General features: G+C 51.5%; 6 protein-coding genes across 6 annotated transcripts; 3 read left to right on the top strand and 3 right to left on the bottom strand.

The window, feature by feature from the left end:
* Positions 1 to 900: 900 nt before the first annotated feature.
* Positions 901 to 4,512, top strand: BDV14DRAFT_189270 (putative phosphatidylserine decarboxylase Psd2; the record flags this gene model as incomplete). The annotated part of the gene is made up of 7 exons (XM_073771172.1): positions 901 to 1,044; positions 1,133 to 1,177; positions 1,291 to 1,506; positions 1,563 to 1,989; positions 2,036 to 3,478; positions 3,528 to 4,279; positions 4,351 to 4,512. 7 exons carry the CDS (start codon positions 901 to 903, stop codon positions 4,510 to 4,512), a joined length of 3,189 nt encoding a protein of 1,062 aa, XP_073628972.1.
* A 362-nt stretch (positions 4,513 to 4,874) lies between these two features.
* Positions 4,875 to 7,672, top strand: BDV14DRAFT_171935 (Mis12-Mtw1 family protein). Its single transcript, XM_073768513.1, has 5 exons — positions 4,875 to 5,594; positions 5,683 to 6,300; positions 6,349 to 6,516; positions 6,566 to 6,731; positions 6,780 to 7,672. The coding sequence occupies exons 1-5, from the start codon at positions 5,378 to 5,380 to the stop codon at positions 7,339 to 7,341; spliced, it is 1,731 nt and encodes a 576-aa protein (XP_073628971.1). The 5' UTR covers positions 4,875 to 5,377; the 3' UTR covers positions 7,342 to 7,672.
* A 5,257-nt stretch (positions 7,673 to 12,929) lies between these two features.
* On the top strand, positions 12,930 to 15,530 carry BDV14DRAFT_208465 (uncharacterized protein; the record flags this gene model as incomplete). The annotated part of the gene is made up of 1 exon (XM_073775403.1): positions 12,930 to 15,530. One exon carries the CDS (start codon positions 12,930 to 12,932, stop codon positions 15,528 to 15,530), a length of 2,601 nt encoding a protein of 866 aa, XP_073628970.1.
* A 1,280-nt stretch (positions 15,531 to 16,810) lies between these two features.
* Positions 16,811 to 19,170, bottom strand: BDV14DRAFT_208463 (cytochrome P450). The gene is made up of 5 exons (XM_073775402.1): positions 18,618 to 19,170; positions 18,356 to 18,538; positions 17,962 to 18,296; positions 17,479 to 17,905; positions 16,811 to 17,405 (listed from the first exon to the last, which is right to left on the bottom strand). Exons 1-5 carry the CDS (start codon positions 19,015 to 19,017, stop codon positions 17,107 to 17,109), a joined length of 1,644 nt encoding a protein of 547 aa, XP_073628969.1. The 5' UTR covers positions 19,018 to 19,170; the 3' UTR covers positions 16,811 to 17,106.
* Positions 19,171 to 19,640: 470 nt separating this feature from the next.
* BDV14DRAFT_50209 (putative vacuolar segregation protein (Pep7)) lies at positions 19,641 to 22,214 on the bottom strand. The gene is made up of 6 exons (XM_073776922.1): positions 21,772 to 22,214; positions 21,688 to 21,710; positions 21,111 to 21,634; positions 20,693 to 21,061; positions 20,426 to 20,645; positions 19,641 to 20,378 (listed from the first exon to the last, which is right to left on the bottom strand). The coding sequence occupies exons 1-6, from the start codon at positions 22,048 to 22,050 to the stop codon at positions 19,751 to 19,753; spliced, it is 2,043 nt and encodes a 680-aa protein (XP_073628968.1). The 5' UTR covers positions 22,051 to 22,214; the 3' UTR covers positions 19,641 to 19,750.
* Positions 22,215 to 22,745: 531 nt separating this feature from the next.
* BDV14DRAFT_50194 (uncharacterized protein) lies at positions 22,746 to 25,289 on the bottom strand. Its single transcript, XM_073776921.1, has 2 exons — positions 24,828 to 25,289; positions 22,746 to 24,776 (listed from the first exon to the last, which is right to left on the bottom strand). Exon 2 carries the CDS (start codon positions 24,569 to 24,571, stop codon positions 22,841 to 22,843), a length of 1,731 nt encoding a protein of 576 aa, XP_073628967.1. The 5' UTR covers positions 24,572 to 24,776; positions 24,828 to 25,289; the 3' UTR covers positions 22,746 to 22,840.
* Positions 25,290 to 25,448: the final 159 nt, after the last annotated feature.

Here is a 25,448-nt window from a genome sequence, read left to right as displayed (position 1 = left end):
ATAGCCCGTGAGCTGATGTGACTCTGCTGCATGCCTCTTGTCTCTAGCCACAATTTAAAGGTCTCGGCAGAATAGGCAGCCACTTCTTGCACCCTCCTTTCCCTGGAGAGTCAGTAAGCAGTTACCCGTTGGTGGGGGGTGAGTGGATCAGCTCTAGCCTCATCGTGTCTGCTGAATCCTGTTCCATGACTATATCACTGCGTACTATGAGCTTTGATAAGGCTCAAAATTGCATTAGGGGCTGGTGAATGCGCAGGCGTGTTGATAGGGCAAGCAGATGCTCACAGCCCTGGGGCTATAAATCTCAGGTCATGGATAGAAATAGCACAAGTGATGGAAATGCTCGTAAGGGACAGCTTTGACTATCTCGTAAACCCCACCGCGACTAAGCCATTCTTATTCTTGACTCTCCTCTTCCTTCCACTTCAACTTTCCACTCGACCTTCCGCCTACTTCCACTCGGCTCCTTTTGCCTCTTCACTACCAATTCCGCCAATCCGAACTTCATCAACTTCTCCTTCTCGTAATTCATTAAGCGCAATTGTAATTGAAGCGACATCCTTTGGTCTTCTTCACCTATCAGCGGTGACTTCATTCGCGGTCATAATTACTGGATCGACCCCGGCAGATCTCAGATCGACCCGTCCGTTCACACTCTCAGCACACGGCCAAGGCAACCGCTTCGCGACACCTATCCGTAGCTGGCAACGCGCCCAGCTCCCACGCACAGGCCATTATACCTGTCAATTTCCTTCAATTATATTCTGCCGATCCCCTGTTTTCTACTTCTTTACCCCAGAATCTCCTCTCAGTCCCGTATTCAATTGTCCGGCTCCGTGGTTGACGCGTTCCTTCCGCGGCCGCTTTCCCCCCGCACCATACTGTCCTGCGTATACCAACATGGTGCGGCTACCACTACCGCAACGCCTCAGTTCGCATCTCAGCACGAGGAGCAATGCCTCGACGCCCGGTCAGAGTAGGAGCACCAGTCCCATGAGGACGCCGGATTCCCGTCCGTTGATTCTCAAAGTGTCGGTGTTGCAGGTAAGTCGTGCCCCTCCATTTGTACTTTTTTTTGAGTTCCGACCGTCGACTAGTCCAGACAGCTGACTTATACCGTGTTCGCAATTAGGGGAGAAACCTCGCCGCCAAAGACCGAGGAGGAACGAGCGATCCGGTAAGCAGTCGTCGATTCCCTACAAAAAACGAGTCGATAGTACACCAGCGGAGAGAGAGGAATCGTCACACAACCTATATGCAAGATGGATTGTTTGACTGACGGCTCTTTAGTATTTGATAGTCACACTCGGAGAAGCTAGGCAATCGACACCGACGATCTTCAAGACACTCAATCCAGAATGGAATGTGACGTTCGAGATGCCGGTGGTCGGCGTCCCGCTGCTTGAATGCATCTGCTGGGACCACGACCGATTCGGCAAGGACTATATGGGCGAGTTCGACATTCCTTTGGAGGAGATATTTGCGGATGGGGATCTCCAACAACAGGTGCGCACCTATGCCTGCGCCAACTTTGGAAACACGAGCTTACTTCGTTTCTGTAGCCTAAATGGTATCCCCTCGAATCGAATCGAAAGGCGAGCAGGAAGAAAGACAGCAATGTCTCGGGTGAAATCCTTCTGCAATTTTCGCTATCCGACCCCTCGAACCCCGCGGCATCACCGGCGGAAGTCTACCAGAAGTTCAAGACCCAGACTTCTGCTGGAGACGAGGATGAGTACTTCCCATCCTTGCCTTCGTCGACCATTCAAGAAGAATCTGCTGGTGAACAAGACGAAACGTCGGATGAGACGGATGATCCCACAAAGCCAGAGGTGGTAGAAAAGCGCAGGAGACGCCTACGCTTGAAGCGCCTGAAACGCAAGTCTCTGGCAGCCAGAGCGTATCAGTTCTCTGGCGTCGGTAATGGCGTTCAAGGTATCGTTTTTATGGAGATTGTCAAGGTCATTGACCTTCCACCAGAGCGAAATGGTATGCCCTTTCCGCCCGACCTGTTATGCGGTAGCTGACGAAACAGTCACCCGAACCTCTTTCGATATGGATCCATTCGTTGTGACCTCGCTTGGTCGCAAGACACTAAGAACACCCGTCATACGCCACAACTTGAACCCAGTGTATCACGAGAAGATGGTCTTCCAGGTCATGAAGCACGAACAACAATACACAATGAGCTTTACGGTCATGGATAGAGATAAGTTCTCTGGGAACGACTTCGTGGCTTCGGCCGGCTTTCCTTTGCAGACCCTGATCCAGGCTGCCCCTGATACAGACCTCGAGACGGGCCTGTACGTCTTTTCCGAGGAGGAGATGAATCCGCCTACCAAGATCAGCCCAGCTGCTTCGTCATCGAACTTGTCAAGGCAAGCGAAGCCTCTTTCGAGGTCGAGAAGCTCCACTACATCTCTTTCCGCCCAGGCGCAACAGGAATCTTCAGAGACTCCTTCACTGGTTGTTCCCAACGAGAGCGCAAACAGTAGTGTATCTGACGTGTCTACTACTGCCAGTCCGATCAAGCCTGTCGCCTATGAAGCAGACGGTCTTCGGCTCTATAACATCCCACTCATACTGAAGAACAAGGAAAGGTGGGAGGCCAAGCACTTCCCTCACATCATCGTCAAAGCCAAATACATGCCTTACCGTGCCCTCCGACAACAATTCTGGAGATTGATGTTGAGGCAGTACGATGCGGATGATAGTGGCAGTATCGACAAGGTCGAACTGACCACCATGCTTGATACTCTTGGTTCGACGCTGAAAGAATCAACCATTGATAGCTTCTTCAAGCGCTTCAGCCAGGAGAATTCCTCGAGTGATCCAGCAAGCTTGTCATTTGATCAGGTTGTAATGTGTCTGGAAGACACTCTTCAAGCGCTGCAGAAAGACCCGCGATCATTAGCCAAGAAGCTCAGCCCGACTCCGTCGACCGCCAGCCAGGAAAGCGACGGGCTGAGCGGGGACGAGCTCCAGGTCGAGACCAGCTCATCGTTACCGAAGAATGCTGATCCCCAGACTACCTCTGTCCCGACCATCCCAACCACAGATCAATTCAGTTCAACCGACGAAGATCTGCATCCAGACGACCTAGGTGATGAACGGGGAGAGGAGCATGTTATCGAGCTTCGAGAATGCCCTCTCTGCCACCAACCGCGACTTGCCAAACGGTCAGATGCCGATATCATCACGCATATTGCAACATGTGCAAGCCAAGATTGGCGACAGGTCGACAATCTTGTCATGGGTGGATTTGTGACCTCAAGTCAGGCGCAGCGCAAGTGGTATAGTAAGGTTATCACGAAGATTTCCTACGGTGGCTACAAGCTAGGTGCCAACTCCGCCAATATTCTTGTCCAAGACCGTATCACAGGCCAGATTAACGAGGAGCGCATGAGCGTCTACGTTCGACTGGGCATTCGACTTTTGTACAAGGGTCTCAAGAGTAGGGATATGGAGAAGAAGCGAAGTAAGATTGACTCTTATTTGAAACCTCTACAAAGCTAACGTTTCTCTAGTCCGCAAAATTCTCAAGTCTCTCAGTATCAAGCAGGGCCGCAAGTACGATGACCCAGCTTCTGCAGGTCAGATTAGAGACTTCATCAACTTCCACCAGCTTGACATGTCGGAAGTACTATTGCCCTTGGAGCAATTTAAGAACTTCAACGAGTTTTTCTACCGCGCACTGAAGCCTGATGCCAGACCTTGCTCGGCTCCGAATGAGCCAGGCATTGTTGTTTCACCCGCCGACTGTCGTTCGGTTGTGTTTGACCAGTTGACCGAAGCAACCGGCATCTGGGTCAAGGGCCGCGAGTTCTCCATCAAGAGACTCCTTGGCGACGCCTACCCTGAAGATGCCGCACGATACCAGAACGGAGCTCTGGGTATCTTCCGTCTTGCCCCTCAAGATTACCATCGGTTCCATATTCCCGTCGATGGCGTGCTGGGCACACCGAAGACCATTGAGGGCGAGTACTATACGGTGAACCCCATGGCTATCCGCTCAGCGCTGGATGTTTACGGCGAGAACGTGCGTATTCTGGTGCCCATTGACTCGGTTAAGCACGGTCGGGTCATGGTTATTTGCGTTGGTGCAATGATGGTTGGAAGTACCGTCATCACGCGACAGGCTGGAGAAAAGGTCTCGAGGGCCGAGGAGCTCGGATACTTCAAATTCGGTGGCAGCACCATACTGGTTCTGTTCGAAGATGGAAAGATGAACTTTGATTCTGATCTCGTTGATAACTCAAAGGGAGCTCTTGAAACTCTGGTAAGTCTCAGCCCCTTGCTGCATACAACACATGGTTATCCGTTACTGACATGAACCCCTTGTTCCTCCAGGTCCGAGTGGGCATGTCTGTGGGCCATAGTCCTGACGTCTCTCAGTTCGAGCCAGATCTGCCCAAAAGGCCAGAGGATGTCAGTCTCGAGGAGGCGCAAGCCGCCAAGCGCAGAATCGAGGGCAGCTTGGCCCCGCCAACCCATGCCTCTGCACTGCAGTAGGCATTGTCACCAATAGATCTCTTGTTAGGGTGAATAGTCATCCAGTTACACATCTCAGGCAGGGCCTGGACATCATACTATCAGCTGTTTAGCATTGGTCGCGTCATTCTCTTGAGGACGTCGTACTGTTAGTTGCGCAAGCATATATGGATATGAGCATTTGTGAAGCGACTCAGTATATACGAACCATATTGACCATCGTAATAGTAAATCTTCAAGTCTTGTAGCTGTTAAGTGTTGGTGATAGTCTCTAGACCTTCCAGAGGGGGTGTTGTTCCCAAAACGTGCTAGCGCCGTCCCCACGCGCCACGACCAAAACAAGCGCGTGCCAGAACACTTGCAAGTCCAAACCCCCCCAAAAGGCACCACTGACGCCCTGGATCGAGGCGCAACTGCGCAAGGAGCGACTTTTCGAGGACAACTGGTGGATTTTCGACTTATTATCGCCATCTTCGACTTTCCAAACCCAATTGCAGCTCTACGGTCGTGGGTGCCTGAGAGCGCGACCGGGACTTCATTCGTCACGCTCCCGCTCGTTCCCCCGTTGACGAACGGCAACACCCCCAACCTGGGCTCCGCGCGCAACGAACACGATTATACGGAATTCCAGAAGAACATCTTTATAAGCTGGGACCGCTGGCAGATTTGCGACCGCTGATTGATAGTTTACCCCGGTCGGCTGCCCACGCGCTCGAACACACCTCCTGTTGAGCCGCCAACACACCTCGCACACCGACGGAAGATTCTTCGCGACGCAACACGCTGTTTCCTACTCCATCCCCTCTGGACTCAGTAGCGACCGTGGAAGGGGGCCACGATATATCATCTCCTTCAATAATAGCGATTACCCCGGTCCGGTCCTGACATGACCGCCACTGTCACGGCCACGACTACGACTACGACAAAGCGTCGCGAACCGCTCAGGGTTCTGGACATGGCAACGTCCCAGGCGCGGGCGCGTAATGCGTCTTCCGCCACGCCTAGCGGGACAGGTAAAGGCGGGGGAAGACGGACGCGGTCAAGCATGGATAAAGCAGAGCGGAATGACGAGGGTGTTAATGGGGAGAAGAAGCGCAAGGCCGGTGAGTCCTTCACCCCGTTTTACGCGTTGGCTATTTGGTTTGCGCCTGAAAGCGCGAATTTCCATACTGACTGTTGGATTTTATGCAGCGATGTTTGATGAGGATATTGAGGGGTTCCAGTTTTCGCGCATAACGGATACGAATAATAAGAAGCAGAAATCGACCAAGGGGGTAGATCAGCCGGTTCTTTCAGCACCTGAGGAGCCCGCGCCGCAGCCTTCACCGAGGAGGGGTCGGCCGCCGAAGAAGAAGGTGGAGGAGAAACCGAGTACCGTGACGGAATCGAAGATACCGACGAAGACTACAGAGGGAACGGGCAAGAGGTCGACGCGTGGGAGGACAAAGACCGCACCGGAACCAGCGCCAGAGCCAGAAACAGAACCCCAACCCCAGCCTCAACCTGAAGCTACAAAAGAACGAAGTACGCGCTCAACGCGGAAACGAGACGAACCGGAGCCCGCCCCTCCGGAGAGAAAGAAGAAGAAAGGCCGACCGAGCAAATCTCACGAGGAGCAGCGCAATGGATATGTGTCTCCGGAACCAGCGGCGGCTCCAACTACAATTGCGCTACCTATGGCGGATACACCGGTTATACAGAGGAACAAGGAGATGAGAGGAAAAAAGTCAAGCAAGGGAGGCAGACGAAGCAGTCTCAGTAATCGTGGCCGAAGAGCCAGTTCGTTGATTGATTCTGGGACGTCGAATGGTAGGTTCTTTGAATCTGGACCCCAGGACACTAGACTGATGCGCGCAGCGTTACCTCACAATAAAGTGGACACGGCAGACTTTTACAAGCATATTGCGGCCGACGGCTTATTAGAGCCACGGCGGATGCGACAGCTTTTGATATGGTGCGGGACGCGAGCATTGGGCGATAAACCATCAGGGTCTCGCTCAGGGGACGAGAGCGCTCGCTTAGCAGGTATGGCAGTAGAACGTGTCAATTGAGCTTCAGATACTGACAGATACAGCGCGCGTGATACAGGAAGAACTCCTCAAAGACTTTGCCAACAGTTCAGAGCTTTCCAACTGGTTCGACCGTGAAGATACAGCACCAACGGTCGTGGTAAAGAAAGCGAATCCGAAGAATGTGCAGAACCAAGATAAGATCAAGGAGTTGGAAGAGCAAATACAAAAGTAAGTATTCCAGCTCGGCAAAGTATCAAAGGTGCTAATGAATCTTAGGCTGCAAAGAGAGAGACACGCCCTCAACGCATTATTACGGCCTCCTTCTATCCGGACGTTGAAACAAACGCAGATGCCGAACGGCGATGCTTCATCAGAAACGTCGGAGACAACGGAATCTCACGACAACATCGATTTATCAGTATTAGACCCCTCACAACAACAAATCTACGCTTCTATAAACCCCGACGCGGCGAAACAAGCCGAATCACAAACGCAACCATTAGGAACCGCTCTCCCTCCTTTCACACCGACCAGCATAAACGCCCGCCTCTCCCGATTAACAGGCCGCCTTGCTCCTACGCTCGACTCCTTCGCTGCCGGTATTCATGACATCGAGCTCTACCGCGCCATGTCAGATACCGTCTCGTCAAAGGCACTACAGACGTGCGCGCAGCGACTCGAAGAACGAGATGCCCGGAACGCCTTCCGAAGACTAGCCATCACGCCGGACTCAGAAGGCGAGACGGCGAACACAAACGTCGACGTTCCATTACGGCCAAGACCAAAGGAAGACTTGGGGCCGATATTGGGGGCGTTGAGTCGGGTCGAGAGAAGGTGATCTCTCGTTTTGACTTTTATTTTTATGGTTTTCTCGTCATGGGACGTTTTTTTGGGCATAAGCCCAATGTTCGGCTCGGGCTTGTTTGGTTACGTTGATTTCGTCATTGCAAAGCAACGGAGTTGGGGAGTTGTCTTGTGCTGGCCTGGTGTTATGTATGATGAGGTAGAACATGCTTGATTCATTGGATAGGACAGGCTAGGATTGAACTAAATGGATGGATGATAGTTAGCTGAGCTAATGGTTACAAGTGCCTAAACTTACTCTACCTCTATTTTTATTTTCTTGCCTTTTTTACCTCATTGCGTATTATCCATTCCCGTCACAGGAGCAGCTGAGCTTGAGCATGAGCACGAGCACACTTCCGTCTAGGCATCAGTATACCCAATTGAAAGAACGCCTATAGAAACCACTGGAAACAAAATGCTATATCTAGCTAACTTCGCGGTGACAATGTAATGCAATGCTAAAGGATTGCCTCACGACCTTCCCTTTCGAGTTTGAGGTCCTGACCAGACCATCGGGATGCATCTCCGGGGTTGAGGTGGGTTGACTTGGAGTGTAGATCCCGGACCCCGATATGCCAACCTAATACCCAAAGGATAGGATCAACCGCAAGCCTGGGCCTGTCTGGGCCTACGACTGGGCAGTCTAGGTCTAGGTCTAGGTCTCAGCATTGAGTCAGGGAGGGGAGGGGGAATTCGCACTGCTTAACCGATTCAGAACATCACTCGACCCGGCGTGATGGGTTTTGGTTTTGGTTTGGATTTGGGTTTTGTGGTGTCAAGATTTATACTAAGAAGGTGTCTAGCCTTGCGGTGCGACATACTGTATGTGGATAGAGGGCTATAACTTTGTAGATAACTTAGTCTAGTTTTAAGGTATTCAGGTATGGTACAGGGTTCCAGTGTAGCAGTGCGGTTAAGTGGCGATTGGATAATCCATACATTACCTTTTTCTAAAAGACGGTGATCCAGGGTCCTTACCGGGGCCTGGTCTGTGGTGACTGGCGACTGGTGACTGTGGGCGTTGAACCTGAATCCTGGATCTGGCCAGCGTGATCATCTTAGCAAGTATCACGGATGTATTCCCGCCTGTTATCGCAGCTAGGGGGGCTATGGACCTGCGGACTGGTGGACTGGTGGATTGGTAAGTAGGTAGGAGTACCTACATACCCGAACTGGCCAGTGTAGCTGCTCAGACATCCATGAAGTCATGTAGATGTCTAGGCGAGGCCCTGGATTATCTGAGGCGGGGTGCAGCATAGCAGCTTTGCATACTCCTAAAGGACAGAGCTAGTCGGGACCGAATTCGAGTCTCAGCTTGGGACGATCATACCTACTACTACCTTGGTAGGTACATTAGTATCATGCACTCGGCCTCGGCTGGAAGGGGATACTACATACTCAAAATGGATAAAGCCCATAGAGGACAGTATACTAGTCGGGCACTGACCAGCAAAACACTCTACTTGTGGAGTAGGCAAGTAGGTAGGTAGATCGCAAAACTGAATCTGGGATTTAGATCTCGAAGACGCAATCGTAGATGCAGGACCGTTCGGTCAGAATACCCCAAACGTGATCATCTTTGCAGATGGCAGTGTTATCACGGGCGCTGGGCGCATAGCCATAGCACCGTATAGCAGCGTGGAAAGAGAGAGAGAGAGAGAATACTCTAAGTGGTAGCCGTGTAGGTAGGAGGCGCAAAATTGATACTAGACAAAACTGAATGAGGTATAGGATAAAAAGGCCTATTCCTTTCGATAGCCAGTATCCAGGCAAGTCTTTTGACCAGATCTTGGAATGGATCTTGAATTTTGTGGTGATCGCCATAATATGTCGTTTTATAGATCATCACGGACCAGATATCAGACCGCCATCTCTAGCATCAAGTTGCGAGTGCAGCAGTACGCTGTTATTCCAGAGCTGAGAATGAGATCTGGATCAATCTGTGAGTAAGAAGTGGTCAGTACTGAGCGTTGAAATTGGATCTTGCATCTTGCAATTGGAGATCGTGTCGGTAGATGGGTATAGTACCACGGAGCACTTCTGGCTCGTTGGGAGGGGAAGCGAAGGCGGGGTGCATCTTGCACCTAATACTCAATTCGGATAGAGGAGAGACTTATTACTTGTAAAACTAAATCGAGATCTAAGCGCTTTGTATTGAAGATTGACATTGATGATTTAGGCCCGATAAATCTTGGATCATTAGTAGCATCACGGACCATTGGAATCCCGTGGGCTGTGCAGGGCGGTGCATCAGTAGTAGTCGATTTTCAAAGCTGGGACAAGAACTGCATAACGTTGGACATTAAGTTGGTGAGTCAGGGCAGGCGAGTCGATCTTGAATCTTGATTTGGAGTGTGGCGATCGTCTTAACATGTGGTATTATCATGCGGATGCGAATCCGGGTGGTTGGAGGTCGGGTACTGATATAGTTGGAAAGTACTTGATTTGCTGCGACCATGTTAGAACCATAAGTTTAAAGAAGAGGATTAAAGTTGATGAGTCTTGTGGCGATGGAGTGTCAGTGCCTAGAGCAGGAATATATAAGCAGCGAGTGAGAACCTTCAAAGCAGAGGAGAAGCTTAGATAGGAAAATGCAGATGAGCAGTCCACAGTTAAGCTCCCGAGGGAGTAGTCCGACTGGTTGGTTGGGACAGGATAGATCTTCTTCAGACATTTGTGTAGTATATCTATCACGTAGATACATAGTTACGCTATACTACAAAGCGAGTGGACGAACTAGAGGGCTCGGAAACAGGAGGTTCGTTCGGGTTGCCGAGTGACGGTCGGAATCCATGATGATAGTAAGAGTAACCGCCCGAGTGGAGAGACCCCTTTGTTACTAAGTCGATCAATGGGTCTGTTTCTGTTTCAGCTGTAAGGAGTCCGATTGAGTACGTAGTCTCCTCGTGGTGGACTCTGCAAGGTGGATGCTGCATGCTACTAGTTTGTGGGCCTGAAAGGGATGCTGAGATGATGCCGGCAAAAGAAAGCATACATGATGATAAGCTTTGCATACCGAGTCTGGAATCTGGATATCACAGAGGATCGTCTGATAACTGGGGGTATATCATTTGCTGTCACCATCAGTATCAGGCAGCTGTCCAGCTCAGCTGATCACCTCATAGGTCCACTGCAATCTGATCAGCTCTGATCAGCAGCTGTGGCTTAGCAGTGAGCTTGACTCGGAGTCAGGAGGCAGGAGTCAGAGTAGATACCACGAGCCCAACAATGTGAGCATCTGAATCGTACGGAAGAGTTCACCGAGGCAATGTACTGAAATGATCCGAGCTCGGGCCAAGGGCCTCGTGAGATGGGAGACAGCTAAGTCCCTGTAGCTGAAAGTGAAGAATAGAGAGTAAAGAATAGAGAGAAAAAAGGAAAAGAAGCTCGAATAAGCTCGGCTCCACAGTCCGGCTTATTATCACCACAGTTTGGCCAGAGTATTTTCCGATGTCTATCCAGCCGCGGAGTCGAGTCTCTAGGGCAGAGAGTAGAGCAAAGAGCAGAGGACGGACTCCGGAGTACGTTCAGATGTCGCCGGTAGCTGTGCATGCAGGTCCAGCAAGCAAGCAGGCACGGGTGCATACCTGCTTCCCCCCTTTCAGTGACCATCTCCTCCTGCCACGTACATCCGGCGGGTCGGCAGACGCCCATCCGCGGTGGGACAGAGACTCCCGTCTTGAGAAGAGCTGGCCGGACAGATTTAAAGATTGGTCCCTGCGTCGGGGGGCGTGGGTCGGCCAACCTCGGGCATGAGGGAGAGGGAGGCGAGGGGAGAGTGATTGGGTGAAGGGAGAGGGGGAAGTCGAGTTGGACAGCAGAGTTAGTACAGACTACATTAACCGTTGAGAAATGAGAGAGTACAGGCTGCGGTGTGATTCCCCGGATGGCAAAGTGCCTCTGTCCCACTTGCCACTTTGTTATGTGCAGTCTTGATGTCATGAACCAAATTATCCAGTTTATGTTGTTCTAATAATATAGAGGGTCAGTCTGATACTATCATTCTGCCTGGCGATCGACCCAGTAGTTCGGTGGGTCTCCAGCATGTCAATCACGTCAATCTTTTTTTTTTCTGTTCCCAATTGTCACTTTCTCATGTCCGACCGCTGCTCTGCTCCTGAAACGCCAAGGGAGCTGTGGGTGCTGTGTAGGTTGTATACGGTCTCTGAGACATGGTTGACTCTGCTATTCTTATACGCCGTTGAAGTTTTGTTGATCGTCAGGGACAACGATGCTAGGGGTAGCTTCGTCAGCTCTACAATAGTCTATCAAAAGTACTGATTGCGATATCAATATTCTTTCCTTTCCTTCTCCGATCCACTGTGCTCTTGCCTCTTCCACCCACTGCGCGTTCTTTCTGTGGCACCGCGCTGCGTCCGTGGAACCGGTTTGCTTGGGGAAGCTGTCATTTGTTGTTTTATAATTCCTGCTGGCAATTTCATATTTGCCATGGGACTAATGGACCCAGCTGTGTTGGTCTAGAAAGGCCTGGACAATCAATCGCCTTGACGGTGACTGTCCTCTAATTCACAATCACCCTCTGGGCAATCGACTCATCAGCCCGATCTGCCTTCTCCTGTCTCTGATCTGGGTCCTCTCGTCCGTGTGTTTGATCTGGTTCATCCGTGGCAAAGAGCTCTGATACAAAACTCCGATCCTCCTTGGGCCACCCTCGCGTCAGAGGCTGGCTGTCACCCCCAGTCTCAGATCTCCCAGAAAGCAAGTGCACCAGCAGCAACAGCAGGCAAGACGCACATAAATTTCAGATCATCCCTCTACAGACAGCCAAGGCTTGCCCAGCTGCTACACAAGATCGCGCGCCCTCATTTCATATGATCGAGCCCGCTGTGCCGTGCTTGGATCTCGTCATTGGGTCTATTGTCTACTGTCTCTATCCGGAGCTCCTGCTTCCCTGACTCGGCATCTTTTGTTTATCAGAAGGCTGTAATCTGCTGTTTTCTGGTTGTTTTCGCAACTGTTGTCTGCACTTCCGTTTTCGGACAGGGGGGCCCGTTCTGATATTGTTCCCACCCAAACTCCTCAACTCACCCACCTCTCTTTTTATTTCTCATCTTCTTCTCCCCCCTTGGACACCTCACTTTGCTTTATAGTAAGCGACTGTCCTTCTTTATCCTCTGTTTTGTCCCCTGCCGAAGCCCTGACTATGCATCGGTGACGTATCTTCATTCCTTGAAGCGGGCCTTTTACCCCTTCCAACCCACCTGTCCAACTGTTCTCCTCGCCTGTGGTTGATTGAAGGAGAATAAGGTACACAGTCCGTGCCTTCATCTTCGCCCCCTTGGCAACATATCTGCAGGTTCGTCGAAATTTTGGTGTGCAGTTGGCCAGCTTTTTCTGTCCTGCATAATCCCCCACATCGCTCACAGGCGCCATCTGACCCATTCGCCATGCAGGAACAGATAGAAAAAGAAACTCACGGGTACATCTCGATTACCCAAATCAGGAAAACGAAGATCAATAAAGCACAAGTACTAGGGTCGAGGTGTCACAGCCATTGGATCCCGGTTCTAAAACAATTCGCCATCCAGTCGCCCAGTCCGTAAGGGCAGTTACTTTACAATGGCAGGCGGTTATTTTGATCTGCCCACAACATCCTCCTCCAGGCGCTCGAGCCTTACTGATGTGTCTGGGGGACGAGGGCGATCTCCTCCTGGGCCGCGCGTATCTCCCCTGGGGCCTTCCAATGAGAGCTCGCAGGACCGATCAATACTTGACACCAGCGGCGCTCAGAGCAAGCAGCGGAATGCAGGCATTCTGAAAAGCGCGAACCGCGTCAAGTTTACCGTCGGCGGGGCGGACCTGGGGACGTCACAGCACAGACTGGATGGAAGGGGCTCAGCACTACCGCAGAAACCACAGCCAACCGCCAGCATTCCGGCCTCTGAGAGAGGAGCCCATGATCTCCACCCCTTTCCCTATGGGGAGCAAAGCTCTGGTGTTGCTGCTGGTCTCATTGTCCACTCCAGGGATAGCTCCCCGGGGATCGCTGGTGCTGATGAAGCCAGTAATGACAAGGGCAGCAGGGCCATTCACTCTGCACACTCTGCCCAGGAAAGAGCACAGAAATTGGCTTCTCATTTGGGTCGTAGCAAGTCTCCCAGCGTGAGTCCGTGGCCAAGTCTGCCGTCATCTGTTGCATCGACTCCCCCAGAGGCGTCACAGCCCCTGGACGACGGTGATGACATTCCTATGATAAGACTCCCTGAAAAGCACCTCGACTACTACTCCGACGAAGACGACGACGACCTGCATGGGCAGCCTTACCATCGCAGCTCCGAAGCACACCAGCTTGTACAACAGATGACTCGCAAGAATCTTGATCTGTTGAACCGCATCCGCTCTCAGTCCCCCGGTCTACGCTCTGGCCAGGTCACTCCTGCTGAGGAAAGAGACCCCGACGCCTACGTTCAACGCCCTACCCACTATCGCAGTGGCATCCTCTCCTCTCTCTTGAAACTCTACGATCAACCCCTCCCTTACTCGTCCCACGGCCGTTATGGCCATTCGCGTCAGAGCAGCTCTGGTGACATGAGTGCTCGTGGCCTATCCCCTGACCCTTCCTATCGTTCCACGCAGAAGCCGAGAAAGTGGTATGAAAAATCGCCTAACCAATCCAACACATCCTTGTCTGGTTCCACAGCAAAAAACTCTACGAGCTCTCCTCTATCAATGTTGAAGCGCTCCCGCAGCAGCGGGGCTATCCCCGGTGTGCCCAAGCGGATGGGCAAGCCTCAACTTGAGGATGAAATCCGCATTACTGTTCATATTGCTGAGATGCTCGCGCGTCAACGCTATCTCATCATTCTCTGCAAGGCTCTTATGAAGTTTGGAGCCCCTACTCATCGACTCGAGGAGTATATGAAGATGACGGCACGTGTGCTGGAGATCAATGCCAGTTTCTTGTACCTGCCTGGCTGTATGATTATCTCCTTTGAAGATGTCAATACGCATACGACTGAAGTCAAGCTTGTGCGCGTAAACCAGGGTGTTGACCTGGGCAAGCTGTCCAGCGCTCATACTGTCTACAAGGAGGTTATTCACGACGTGATTGGCGTTGAAGAAGCTATGCAACGACTCAGCAAGCTCGTGCAAAGGGAGAACAAGTATCCAATTTGGCTTCTGATTCTCCTTCATGGTCTTGCCAGCGCCAGTGTCGGGCCATTCGCGTTTGGCGCTCGACCTATCGACATGCCTATTGCTTTCGTCCTTGGATGTCTCCTGGGCATACTGCAGCTCATTCTGTCTCCTCGGTCACATCTCTACTCAAATGTCTTTGAAATCTCCGCCGCCGTCTTGACCTCCTTCCTAGCGCGCGCATTCGGCAGCATCCCGTACAAAGGCGGCTATCTATTCTGTTTCTCGGCTCTAGCCCAGTCCTCCATCGCCCTCATTCTCCCCGGATACCTCGTCCTGTGTGCCAGCCTGGAGCTGCAGTCACGCAGTATGGTTGCCGGCTCTGTTCGCATGGTCTACGCCATCATATACTCCCTCTTCCTCGGCTTTGGGATCACCATCGGTACCGCCGTCTACGGCCTCCTAGACGGCAACGCCTCCTCCGAATACACCTGTCCTGCGAGCCCCATCACAAATGAATACGCCCAACGCTTCCCCTTTGTCCTTGTTTTCACATTCTGCCTCGCCGCTATCAATCAGGCAAAGTGGAAGCAAATGCCTATGATGCTTGTCATTGCCTTTGCTGGTTATGTGACCAACTACTTTGGAGGCAAGCGTTTCTCCTCCAGTACTCAGATATCCAGTGCCCTTGCATCCTTTGTCGTCGGTGTGATCGCAAACCTCTACTCCCGCCTCCGTCATGGTTTTGCCGCTGCTGCCATGCTACCTGCTATCTTCGTCCTCGTCCCCTCGGGACTCGCTGCCAGCGGATCACTGGTCTCTGGAATTGCCGCGGCAAGCCAGTTGACCACGCAGCAGACGCCATATTCTGTCCCCACGAACGGCACACAAGGTTTCCTCGATGCAGCCAACAACATGACCACCCAAGCACCGATGGGCAAGAGTGAGAACCCCTTCCAGGGCGTTGTCTTTGACATCGGCTATGGAATGGTGCAGGTTGCCATCGGGTTCACTGTTGGGCTATTCCTAGCTGCGCTGGTTGTCTATCCGCTTGGAAAGAAGCGCAGTGGACTCTTCAGTTTCTAAGATACCTCTCTTACCTTACTCTCTATACCTAATTCTCTCATCTTATACATAATCTGCTCTACGAACGACCTTATCTTGTCTGTCTTTTGGAACAAAACTGCTTTCGTCTCATGTTATTCAGCGAGTGGGCGTCCGGTTGCCTTGTCGATTCACTTCATTCTTCATCACGTCTCTATCTCTATCTCAGTCATCATATCTTTCCAGCTGATTACGCACGCACACGCACCGCATCACATGGAGTACTACGCGACGTCTTCATCTCTTTGCTCTATCTATCTATCCTGGCTCGACCGCCTCATGTTTTCTTTCTCGCTGTGTTTACTTGGTTCAGCTCATGCCTCTCTCTTGGACTTCTCGTTTTGTTTTTTATCAGGCGTTGGCACGGTCCATGCATCCTATCGTTTCTGTTGCTTTCCCCATTAGCTTTGGCTTTGGCTTTGGCTTTGGCTTTGGGATCGCAAGCTTACTGCTTTCTGTCATATTCATATCAGTCTACGGTTCATACAAGCAAGCATGCATTGCATCCTCAACTAACCAATCCCTTATACTGTGTATATGCATCTACACTACACTATACCATATTGAGCCCCGCGAACCTGTATCTAATTGCTCGTTTGTATCCAACTATCCATCCGTTGCTCTGATGATCCTCATATCCAGGCACGAACCAAAAGCAGTTCAATTACTTAGCTAGTTTAGTTTTTTTGCTTATTAGATGCATTTAGCTCCTTCCAATCAAAGCTCAACTCGAGCCCCTAGAAACTACATACGAGAGCAGTCCCTGTAGGGCGTAGGCTGTAGTTGACGCAGCTAAAGATCTTCTATCTCTCAACTCTGGTCCAAAGACGGCAGACGGCCCCCAGCCCCGGGCCGAGCCGTGGAGCTATTTGGGACATCTACCGACTACCTACCCTCCTACCCAAGACCCGAACACCAATAAAAAAAAAAAACACGTGGATAGATTACTCTCATATTTCACCTCTCGCCTCCGCGAAGACTTCACTTTATCCCAGCCCAGTTCTTTCTATCGTCCTCCGATTGTGTCTGAGAGGGAGCGGTAGAATAAACCAAACAAGCCACGGTATACTATACCGAGAGGCGAACAGACCTAGTTCCCAGGGGAGAAGGTACGAATGTGATTCATTCACCTATTTAGGAAGGAGCGATTTCGAGTACGGAAGGAGCGATGCTTACCTGAGTTTGGGAGAGGGAAGGTACGACCCTTCGGACTCGAGCTACTGTTGGGGGAAGGTACGGTTTATTGCTCGGAGAGGAAGGAGCGATTCTCTGTAGGATAGTAGGGGAGATACGTATCGTGTCTACTAGACTTGCAGTGCTTCTTTCAAGGGGGAAGCTGGGGTAACAGGAAGGTATACATGGGTATCGTCGCTCAATTTGCTTCATCGGACACCGTGAACAATCATGCAAAAAGACATTCGTTCCATCCATCTTTCATGGCATCTCCGATCCACCAAATGGACCGTGTCGTTCTCCAAAGAGCTACACAGAAAAGAACAGACAGGACAAAGCTGCAAAGCTACATAGCCCTCTTTGAATAACAACCACCACCTATCTCCTACCCCCTCACTTCAAAAACCAGCTCCAAATCCGGCGCATGAGCCGTAAAATAATCCGGCAGGCCATCAAACAGCGTCTCAAGCTCGTCCCTCGTCTTTCCCCCAGCAAACCGGAAATTGAATGTCGAGAGGAGCTCGAATACCGCCATGCGCATCTCTAGCCATGCAAGCGGTTTCCCGACGCACGAGAAGGTGCCAATTATGAATGGGTTGAAGGCTTCTTTGCGCGTTGTGAGATCGCTTGAGGGGGTCCAGCGGGTTGGGATGAATTCGTTGGGTTTGGAGAAGGAGCGGGGGTCTGTTCGTATTTTTAGGGGTTAGTATAGCTGGCGGGGTCGAATTGGGAGTAACATGGGAGAATAGGCACGTACCTTTATGCAGTGAATAAGTCGGGGTTGAAACGATCGTATCCCCCGGTATGAATCTCCCTGCAATCATTGTGCCGTTCGGTGGTGTGAGTCTCTGCACCCCGCCCTGAACAGGCGGATACAAACGAAGAGCCTCGTTGATGCAGCCGTTCAGAAATGGTGCTTCTGAGAGCATCTGGTAGGAGGGTTGCTCGCCGCCGCACTGTTCAACGAGGGCATCGAGTTCCTCCTGCAGGAGTTTCTGCTGCTCGGGGTACTTGGCAAGAAGGTATAACGTTGCTGTAAGTGTGACGGAGGTTGTGTCACTACCTGCTATGATTGCTAGGACGGAGTCACGGGCGAGGTCGGGCTCGCTAAGTTTCACAGTCTTGGTTTCTTCGGCGCCGTCTCCGAGGATGTATGTGAAGAGATCGATGCGGGATTGGCCAAGCTATTGCTCGTAAGTATTAAATGCAACTTGAACAGGCAAATGGTTGGGGCACTTACTGCTCTCCTCTCCCTCACCTGAGCCATGCTCCAGTCGATGAAGCCCTGACGCGTCGCTCTTATAATGGGAAGGTTATTGAGCAAGAGGAAGACCCATGGTGCGCATCGTCCAACCCCAGGAAAGGGCAAAGACTTCACATAGCGGTCCAGGATGGGCGCATTGGCGCCTTCCTTCAACATGTTGAAAGATTTTCCAAAAGTCAAATCCCCCATCACGTCGAAGCCAAAGTAGCTCATCCACAACGAGGCATTGACAGGTGTTCCCGCGCGCTTCTTCAGCTGTGTTATTAAATCCTTGCAATTCTCGCGGATCCGAGGCATGTACTGCCCAATTGCTGCTATGGTTAACATACATGCAACAGGTAAGGACAAGGTAGTAGGAGACAGTACTAACCTTTGGTAGTAAATCCTCGATCCCACACCCGTCTCCGCTGGGCATGCCAGGCCTTGTCCCTCGTTGTCTGCAGGGACCGTGCGGGGTATGTATTATCGTACCAAGGGCCCTTGTTGCAAACCGTGCCTGGCCCGTGGATATCGCGCAGAGCATCGACATTATTGATGGATATCTCGCGTGGTCCTATGCATTAGATTTTAGCTCGTCGTCCGAGTTCGTAGCATGTGCAGGAATCAAAAGGGCGAAAGAGAGGAAGTCTCACGAATGCGCACAAAATCTCCATATTTCTGGTGCATCTCATGGACCTGACCATGGAAGTTGAAGTCGGTTTTGAGGTTCCGACTAACAGACCATAATGCACTAATCTTCGCCAGCGGCGGTCCAGGGAAGCTGCGAAGTGGATGGAAGAATGCGCGGTACAGGGCTATACTCCCAAAGAGCCCCAGCCAGTATCCGATGTTCAAGGCAAGAAAGCAGGAGAGGCCATTCAAAGTACCCGACTCAGATAATTTGAGAACTCCCATTAGAAGAACGATATCCGCTGCCATGTAGAACTTTGTAAGTGATAGGACTACTCCATCCCACTCGCCTCGTATGAACACAACCAGATGGCTGGCAACACCAGTCAAGCCTGCAAGACGGGCAAGATGTAGAGTCGACATTTTGGAAGTTCCTGAGGGGCATACACCTGCTACCACACTAGATGAAGCTCCGCCTTATGAACGGCAGACCTAGTATAATGACGTCGACAAAGGCACGGACGCTGAGATGGATGTGTCTTAGGCGTCCTCTTAACGGCTTGTCGTCCGGAGAGCCCAGCCAAAGATCCCGTTCAATCGTAGACAAGACATTAATATTGCTTTGTGCTAAGGAGGTGAGGGGCTTAGCCGATGTTACCTGCCTAACCCTCGGCTAGATAGCAATAGGAGGGATAAAGCGCTGAAACAATGGATCGGCGCACTAGCTGGAGACTATGCATTAACTTGAGAGTGGAAGTGAGTCCTTGGAGTATTTCAATAAAAGGCTTGCGAGTTGGAGGAGCTGGGGAACAGGGATGTTGGACATTGCAGGTGTCACAGCTCCCCGGCGCCTTCTTCATGATACCGAGCTATTCATTCCCTGATACTATGCCGGACAATGTCGACCTTGAACCGTTGGTGACACAGAAAGGCTGATTACAATTCCCTGTTATATATAATTTAGTAAAGAAATCTCCGTGACAACGGACAAGACGAGCCGAGGCGATCAAGGACGCCCAAAACACAAAACGCCCAATGCTATGCTAAAAGCCAAACGCCACGTCAACGCAAGGTGCCCAAGGAGATACAGAATAGATACAGACAAGAGCTGAGTCAACTATGCAATGTCGGTAGAGAAAGAAAGTACGCAGGTATCTTACGACTGACCACCCATGTAAGCACCCTCAAAGTCCAGCCCATCGAGCATGCCGTTGATGCGGTCAATTTCTTTCGTCAGATCCTCAACATTCATCGCGAGGCTACTGACTTCGTCGAATTTGCGACGCCGATTCGCGTCTGCGATCATCTCGGAAACGAAGAATTTCTGCTCTTCTAGGACGATAAGTCGCTCACGCAGGGCTTTCTCCTCTGCTTCAAGGGCGGAGACTGCACTGCTTGTTTCGCTGGCTATACTGCTATTGCTGATGCTAGCAGTAACATTTCCGTTCTTGATAATGCTTAGAGATGAGTTTTGTCGCCGATGTCCTCCTGTCGATACACTGCCTGGGCTGCCAGGGGAACTTGCAGAGCTTGGTTGAACGCCATTCGGCGTCGCATGTTTCAGGATCTTGGGTAAGGTCTTCAGAGGAAGCATGTGGAGGTGCAGGAAGTTGCTGGCTTGCTGGTGGATTGCTCTTTGGAGACGCTGTTGGCCCACAGAATCTGTTGGTAGGTCGCGAATACGTCTTGCAGCCGTATCATATTGTGTGAAAGAATCAGTCAAGCGTTTACGCACTTTTGAGGCTTCCACTAATTGCTCTGAAGTTGGCGGTCGCCTCGGGTTTCTGCGATAACAGTTAGTTTGTGCAGATAATAGATCCTGGAAACGTACTGAAGAGCTGTGAGCAGCTTTTGAAACTTGGGCATTAGAAGCCTAATGCCGCGCTCAAACTGTCTGAGATTTTCGTATGCTCTCACGTCAGCAGGCTTGTGCGCTATGTCGGCGTCAAAGTCACGCTTATCAAAGAGTGTCGACTTGCACTCTTTGCAGAGCCTCACATCGATATTGATTGAGCCAACGTTGATAGACTTTTCCACATAGGCTTTCGATACTAGGGAACTTAGCATCTGATAAATCTAGGTCGTTCGGAAATCTTACATGGAGTGACGCTTAGGGGAATTTCAAGTGAACATCCCGTTGACACATCGCCGCATACAACTCGCCCGCAAGTTCTGCAGTGGTGCCTTCGGAATGTATAGCTCGAAAAGTCCTGCTGACAGAACGGACACCTGGACACAATGGCATCGTCCTGCCAGCTGACAACAGTTTGCTCAAGAGCCTTACGATCATCGTGCTGAAACGGGATGGGCCAGAGTTTGTTTGGCTGGAGCTGTTCTGGCGGAAGACTCGCCAAGAGCTGGGTGAGCCTTGTCAGACGTTTCTCTAATCGAGAGACTTCCAATAAAGCCTTATCAGCATTGGGCTTTCTCACAGCCCGGAATTCATCCATCCGATCTCGAACCAAGCCTAGAACGCATTAGATCCTGCTTCCTTGCCTATTGGGGCTTGTAAATACCGTTGTGGTCATTATACCCCTCCCTTGACTTATAACAAGTCTCACACACTCTGTACCACAGTCCACGCACAGGCTCATGTTGCGCCGACCTAGACAGCTTCATCTGATACATCGTGTGCTCCTCGCAAAACAGCTTCCCGCACTTGCGGCAGTTCACGCTGCCATTCGTTGCATTCAGTCGCTGCCCACACGAAGGCTCCAAACAAGTATCATAAAATCCTCGAAGCTGCCAGTGTTCCTTCGTTATGATATCCTCCGGATCGAGCGGTCTCGGTTGTTGTGGTTCAAGGGGGAAAGCCTGTGGCTGACTCTGCGAGTGGTTTTGCGACGGACCAGGAGGTCGGCTGGCACCAGATAGCGATTGTAGGTTCTCATTCGACTCGAATACGTCTAAGCCCTTGAGTTTCTGGTTGAGCACGGCAAGCGGCTGGAAGCGCTTCGCCTTCTCCATTTGCGTCTTGAACCAATCCTTGACTTCATCTTGTCGGTCGTCTTCGAGGTTGTGATGGATGTCATCGAGGTGTCTGTTATGGTGGTGTTAATCGTAGCACGAGGAATAGGGTGTCTCGTCAGGTACCTGTTCAACTGTAGCAATGTAACCTGGGCTATGTTAGCTGGGCTCGCGACATGACGACCCGAGGTCAAAGGACGCCAGACTCACCATCTCCTCGCTGCAAATCGGGCACGAGAGTTGAGCCCCTGCCGCAGCCGGGGCAGCCGGTATCGTCGGGGCGCTTCCATTGTCGAGCGAGATGCGGGAAGTGAGATCCTGAGTTTCGGACGAAATCCGGGACGCGGAATCTTGAGAATTGAGGGAGAGAGAGCTGGCGGATGGAGATAGAACATTCGGCCTTTGTGACGGGGAGGTCAAGGTGGTTGCAGCAGTTCGAGTGTTTGCGGAGCCCAAGACACGACCTCCGCCCAGCGTCCTCCGGGACATGATGAACTCGGATTATGGGAGCATGGGAGGGAAGGCCGCGAGAGGCGGAAGGTGGGTCCTGTAGGCTAGCGGAGGGATCAAGAAGTCGAAAGGAAGAGAAAGGCCGGGCCTAGGGATGCGGCAAGTGGTGAAGTGAGCAGGCGCCAGCTCCAGGTTGACAGAGGGAGCAAACAAGCGATAAGCATGCAACTGGAAGCAGTCGGTGATCCGCGATTGAGGGGGTGGAGCTTGGGTATGGGTGCCTTGCTGCCTGAGGTTTCATGCAAGTCGCTCCCGCAGTTCTAAGTTCAATGATGACCCTGAACATCATTTCCGTGAGCATAATCATAGTGTATTCTTGAATTTTATGGCCATCTACTAACAGTTCTACGGCAGCTTACAATATTCGATGCACAAAGATCGTATATTTGGTTAATGGAACTTCCTCAGTGATACCTAAGAGTTGGAACATGATATGGAAATGGAAAATCCATCCAGTGGGTGACCAAGCATACCAAAGAAAAGTATGAGTAACTGTCGAATCTTGGAGTCTTCGATGTTCCAAACACAGTTTGTGGAGAGAATTGAAAGAATGAGATCCCACCAGAATAATCTCGACATAAATCAAGTCATGCTGAGATTGAAAGGATAGGATATGCGTACCGGGATACGGTCGCGATGATGGAAGAAAGGAAATAAAAGAGACATAGAGAGCTAGACATGAAGGAAACAAAGAAAAAATGACAATCATCCCAATAGCAGTAGTCGGTCCGTTACGTTTCGGTCATATTATGTATGTACGACGTTCGCATCACATGATTGGAGTCTTGCGCTTTTCAGCGCTCGACAGCACAAGCATGGGCGTCTTGCGTCTCTCCCCACTCTGAGCTGCCGTCGTCTGGCCAGCGACGACTGCAGCCACGGATGGTGATGCGTTTTGCGATGAAGGGTGTTCCGCAAATTTGGCTGAGAAATACCCGTCCTTCTCACTCAGAGGGGTGGTGGTGAACGGGCTGTCTTGCGACTTGCGCTCGCGGGAGGATCTCTCCTTTCTCTCAGAGCCAATGGCGCCGTTTGCAACGGCACGCAGACTTCCCAGGCTGGGCTTGCTCGAAAGACTGCCACTGCGGACGGTTGCGTCGTCGTTATCGGAGAAGGTGAACTCTTTCTCGCTTGCAGGAGTGTTGGTACCACCACTGCTGTGCCCGAAGCTCCGGGAATCCGCACGACGCTCGATGCCTGCACGGACGAGGTTGTGAACAGCACGGCGGCGCTGGCGAGTAGCAAAGTTCTTGCTTCCTTCGTGCTTAGACGTCGGCTTAGCAACGAGCTCTTCCAAAGAAGGCGGGCCACGAGGCTGGCGGACAGGGTGCTCTCCAGCACGAGCCTGGCCTGGACCGAAGGTTCCGGTGGCCGGGGTCACAATGGGAGCAGTCCTAGGGCCAGTCATGTGAGCAGCGCTGTTGGCCTTGTTGGTGTCAATGCCAGTCTTGGGTCCTGGTCCAAAGGACGTGTTCTTCTTGTGAGCTGCCCGGCGGAAGGCGTTGGCAGAAGGAGGAGGAAGGGGCGCGATGCCATCGTCGGAGCCCGGGGTACCAATAGAAGATGAATCTTCCGAAACATTCGCGGGCGACTTGACCGATTCGAGAGGGGGCGAAACCTCAGCGCGGAACTGTGGGACGTGCAATGGAGGGGACTGAACATCCTCATCAGACTGGTAAGGGGGTGGAAGATCTTGCTGCGCGTTGTTGTCGAAGATGTAGTTCAATTGACCGGTCAATGGGTTGTAGACGGAGAAAAGACCAGGCTGGCCAGCAATAGGCTGAACCACTGGCTGCACGCCCTGCTGAAGCTGCTGCTGGTAAAATCCCATACCCATGTTCGGGGTGGCCATTGGCATGTAGTCTTGCTGCTGCTGGCCGATGTTACCACCCAGGTTGAGGCCTTGAAACTGTTGAGCGGCAGCGGTAACGCTGAGCAGTTGCTGCTGCAGACGTTGCTGCTGGGCGGCAAGGAACAAGTTCGTAGACATCAACTCCGCGTACATATTGTCGTCCATCGCTATGTCGGTGGGAAAGTCAATGGCCGGAGGTGCGAGGACCTGCTCCGGCATGGTGTACATAGGACGACCTGCATTTTGGTCGAGTCCCTGGTTCATCATCAAAGAGTGTCGCGGGAAACCAGTTCCCGTAGCAGTTTGTGGGATGTTGCGCTCGGCCGTGCGATTGGAGAGGTTGCCGTAACGGTCACCCTCCATACCGAGGTGCTGCCGGCGCTGGTTGTTGGAGGGAACAGTAGCCGACTTGGGAGCAGTTCTCAACCCCGCCAGAAGGTGTGAGCGACTGGTCCGTGGGGTAGCCACGGTCGCAGAGGGCTGCGACTCGTCAATGGTCGAGATGTGCGGTGGAGGCACACTCAAGCGCTTGACGTTAGGGCCTTTTCTCCTCGATCCAAAGCCGGATCCAGGAGCACCCAAAGAGGGGCCATTATTGAAAGATGAGTTGTAAGTCATCTGAGCAAGACCGCCAGCGTCCATACTCATGGTTTTGTATCAGAACGTTGTATGTGCAATAGACGAACAAAATAGTCGTGGTATCTCAATGTTCAAGACGACGGCGCGCGGCGGATAGTGTAAGAAAAATTCGCCGATTATGAGATTAAGAGAATCTTGAGGATAGATGTCTATCGTCAAGTAATAACCGAGATTGGTACTTAGTGATGCAATGAAGACGAGATGTGTCTGTGGGCTTCTCAAATGTTAGCGAAATCCCTGTGATGTGAGTAAATGCATGACGTACTTGCAAAGGAAGGAGTGAAGCCCAGGTATTAGCTAACAAACAAACCAGGCGTAGAATTAACGGGTGTATGCGTCTAGGTGTACTTGATGCAATGCAGCTAAATTCGGAGGAAATAGTGAAGGATTGACGGCGGACGCGGTAATCAACGATCAGGTTGAAGCGGTGATCGAAAGAAGTAGCGGTCGGGGTCAGCGATTAAAGGCAGTCGGTAATTTAATAGGTTCGAGAGATGCTCCGCAACTCTCAAATAGCTAGAAATGAGTCGTTTTGAAATAAAAACGGGCAGGACTCGAGCAGGGATTCTTCGAGTCAAGCAAGTAGTCGGGTGGGTTGGTAAGAGCCGCTTCCGACGTTCTGTAAGGGGGAGGCGTAATTGACTTTCTAGACTCTTCTCAACTCTTGATGATTTTCTTTTTCGTGTTTTCTTGAGTTTTTTTTCCGTATACCCAAAGCGTTTAGAAAGGGTCGGGTGGAAGAAGCGTGGAGACACGAGCCTGAAGTCCGGCGGACGTTGGGTGCGTTCGGGTCTAGGCGCGTTTATCACTTTTCCCACACGTTGAATCCTCTTTCCAAGTCTTCCGCTGCGTTTCCTATCGAGGGAAGTTCGAAATAGCTCAGAGA

This window comes from Aspergillus stella-maris (assembly GCF_047715825.1).
Source record: "Aspergillus stella-maris strain CBS 113639 unplaced genomic scaffold BDV14scaffold_22, whole genome shotgun sequence".
Lineage (NCBI taxonomy): Eukaryota > Fungi > Ascomycota > Eurotiomycetes > Eurotiales > Aspergillaceae > Aspergillus > Aspergillus stella-maris.
This window is presented reverse-complemented; position numbering and strand designations above follow the sequence as displayed.

Bases quoted from the DNA above. Each gene is read 5' to 3' on its own strand.
- BDV14DRAFT_171935 (XM_073768513.1), top strand. From the start codon at position 5,378: ATGACCGCCACTGTCACGGCCACGACTACGACTACGACAAAGCGTCGC. The intron at 5,595-5,682 runs GTGAGTCCTTCA...GATTTTATGCAG, and splicing joins GGAGAAGAAGCGCAAGGCCG to CGATGTTTGATGAGGATATT. The intron at 6,301-6,348 runs GTAGGTTCTTTG...TGATGCGCGCAG, and splicing joins TGATTCTGGGACGTCGAATG to CGTTACCTCACAATAAAGTG.
- BDV14DRAFT_208463 (XM_073775402.1), bottom strand. From the start codon at position 19,017: ATGTCGACTCTACATCTTGCCCGTCTTGCAGGCTTGACTGGTGTTGCC. The intron at 18,539-18,617 runs GTGAGACTTCCT...TCTAATGCATAG, and splicing joins TGGAGATTTTGTGCGCATTC to GACCACGCGAGATATCCATC. The intron at 18,297-18,355 runs GTTAGTACTGTC...TAACCATAGCAG, and splicing joins TCGAGGATTTACTACCAAAG to CAATTGGGCAGTACATGCCT.
- BDV14DRAFT_50209 (XM_073776922.1), bottom strand. From the start codon at position 22,050: ATGTCCCGGAGGACGCTGGGCGGAGGTCGTGTCTTGGGCTCCGCAAAC. The intron at 21,062-21,110 runs GTATTTACAAGC...AATGCGTTCTAG, and splicing joins GGGGTATAATGACCACAACG to GCTTGGTTCGAGATCGGATG. The intron at 20,646-20,692 runs GTAAGATTTCCG...TAAGTTCCCTAG, and splicing joins TCCCCTAAGCGTCACTCCAT to TATCGAAAGCCTATGTGGAA.
- BDV14DRAFT_50194 (XM_073776921.1), bottom strand. From the start codon at position 24,571: ATGAGTATGGACGCTGGCGGTCTTGCTCAGATGACTTACAACTCATCT.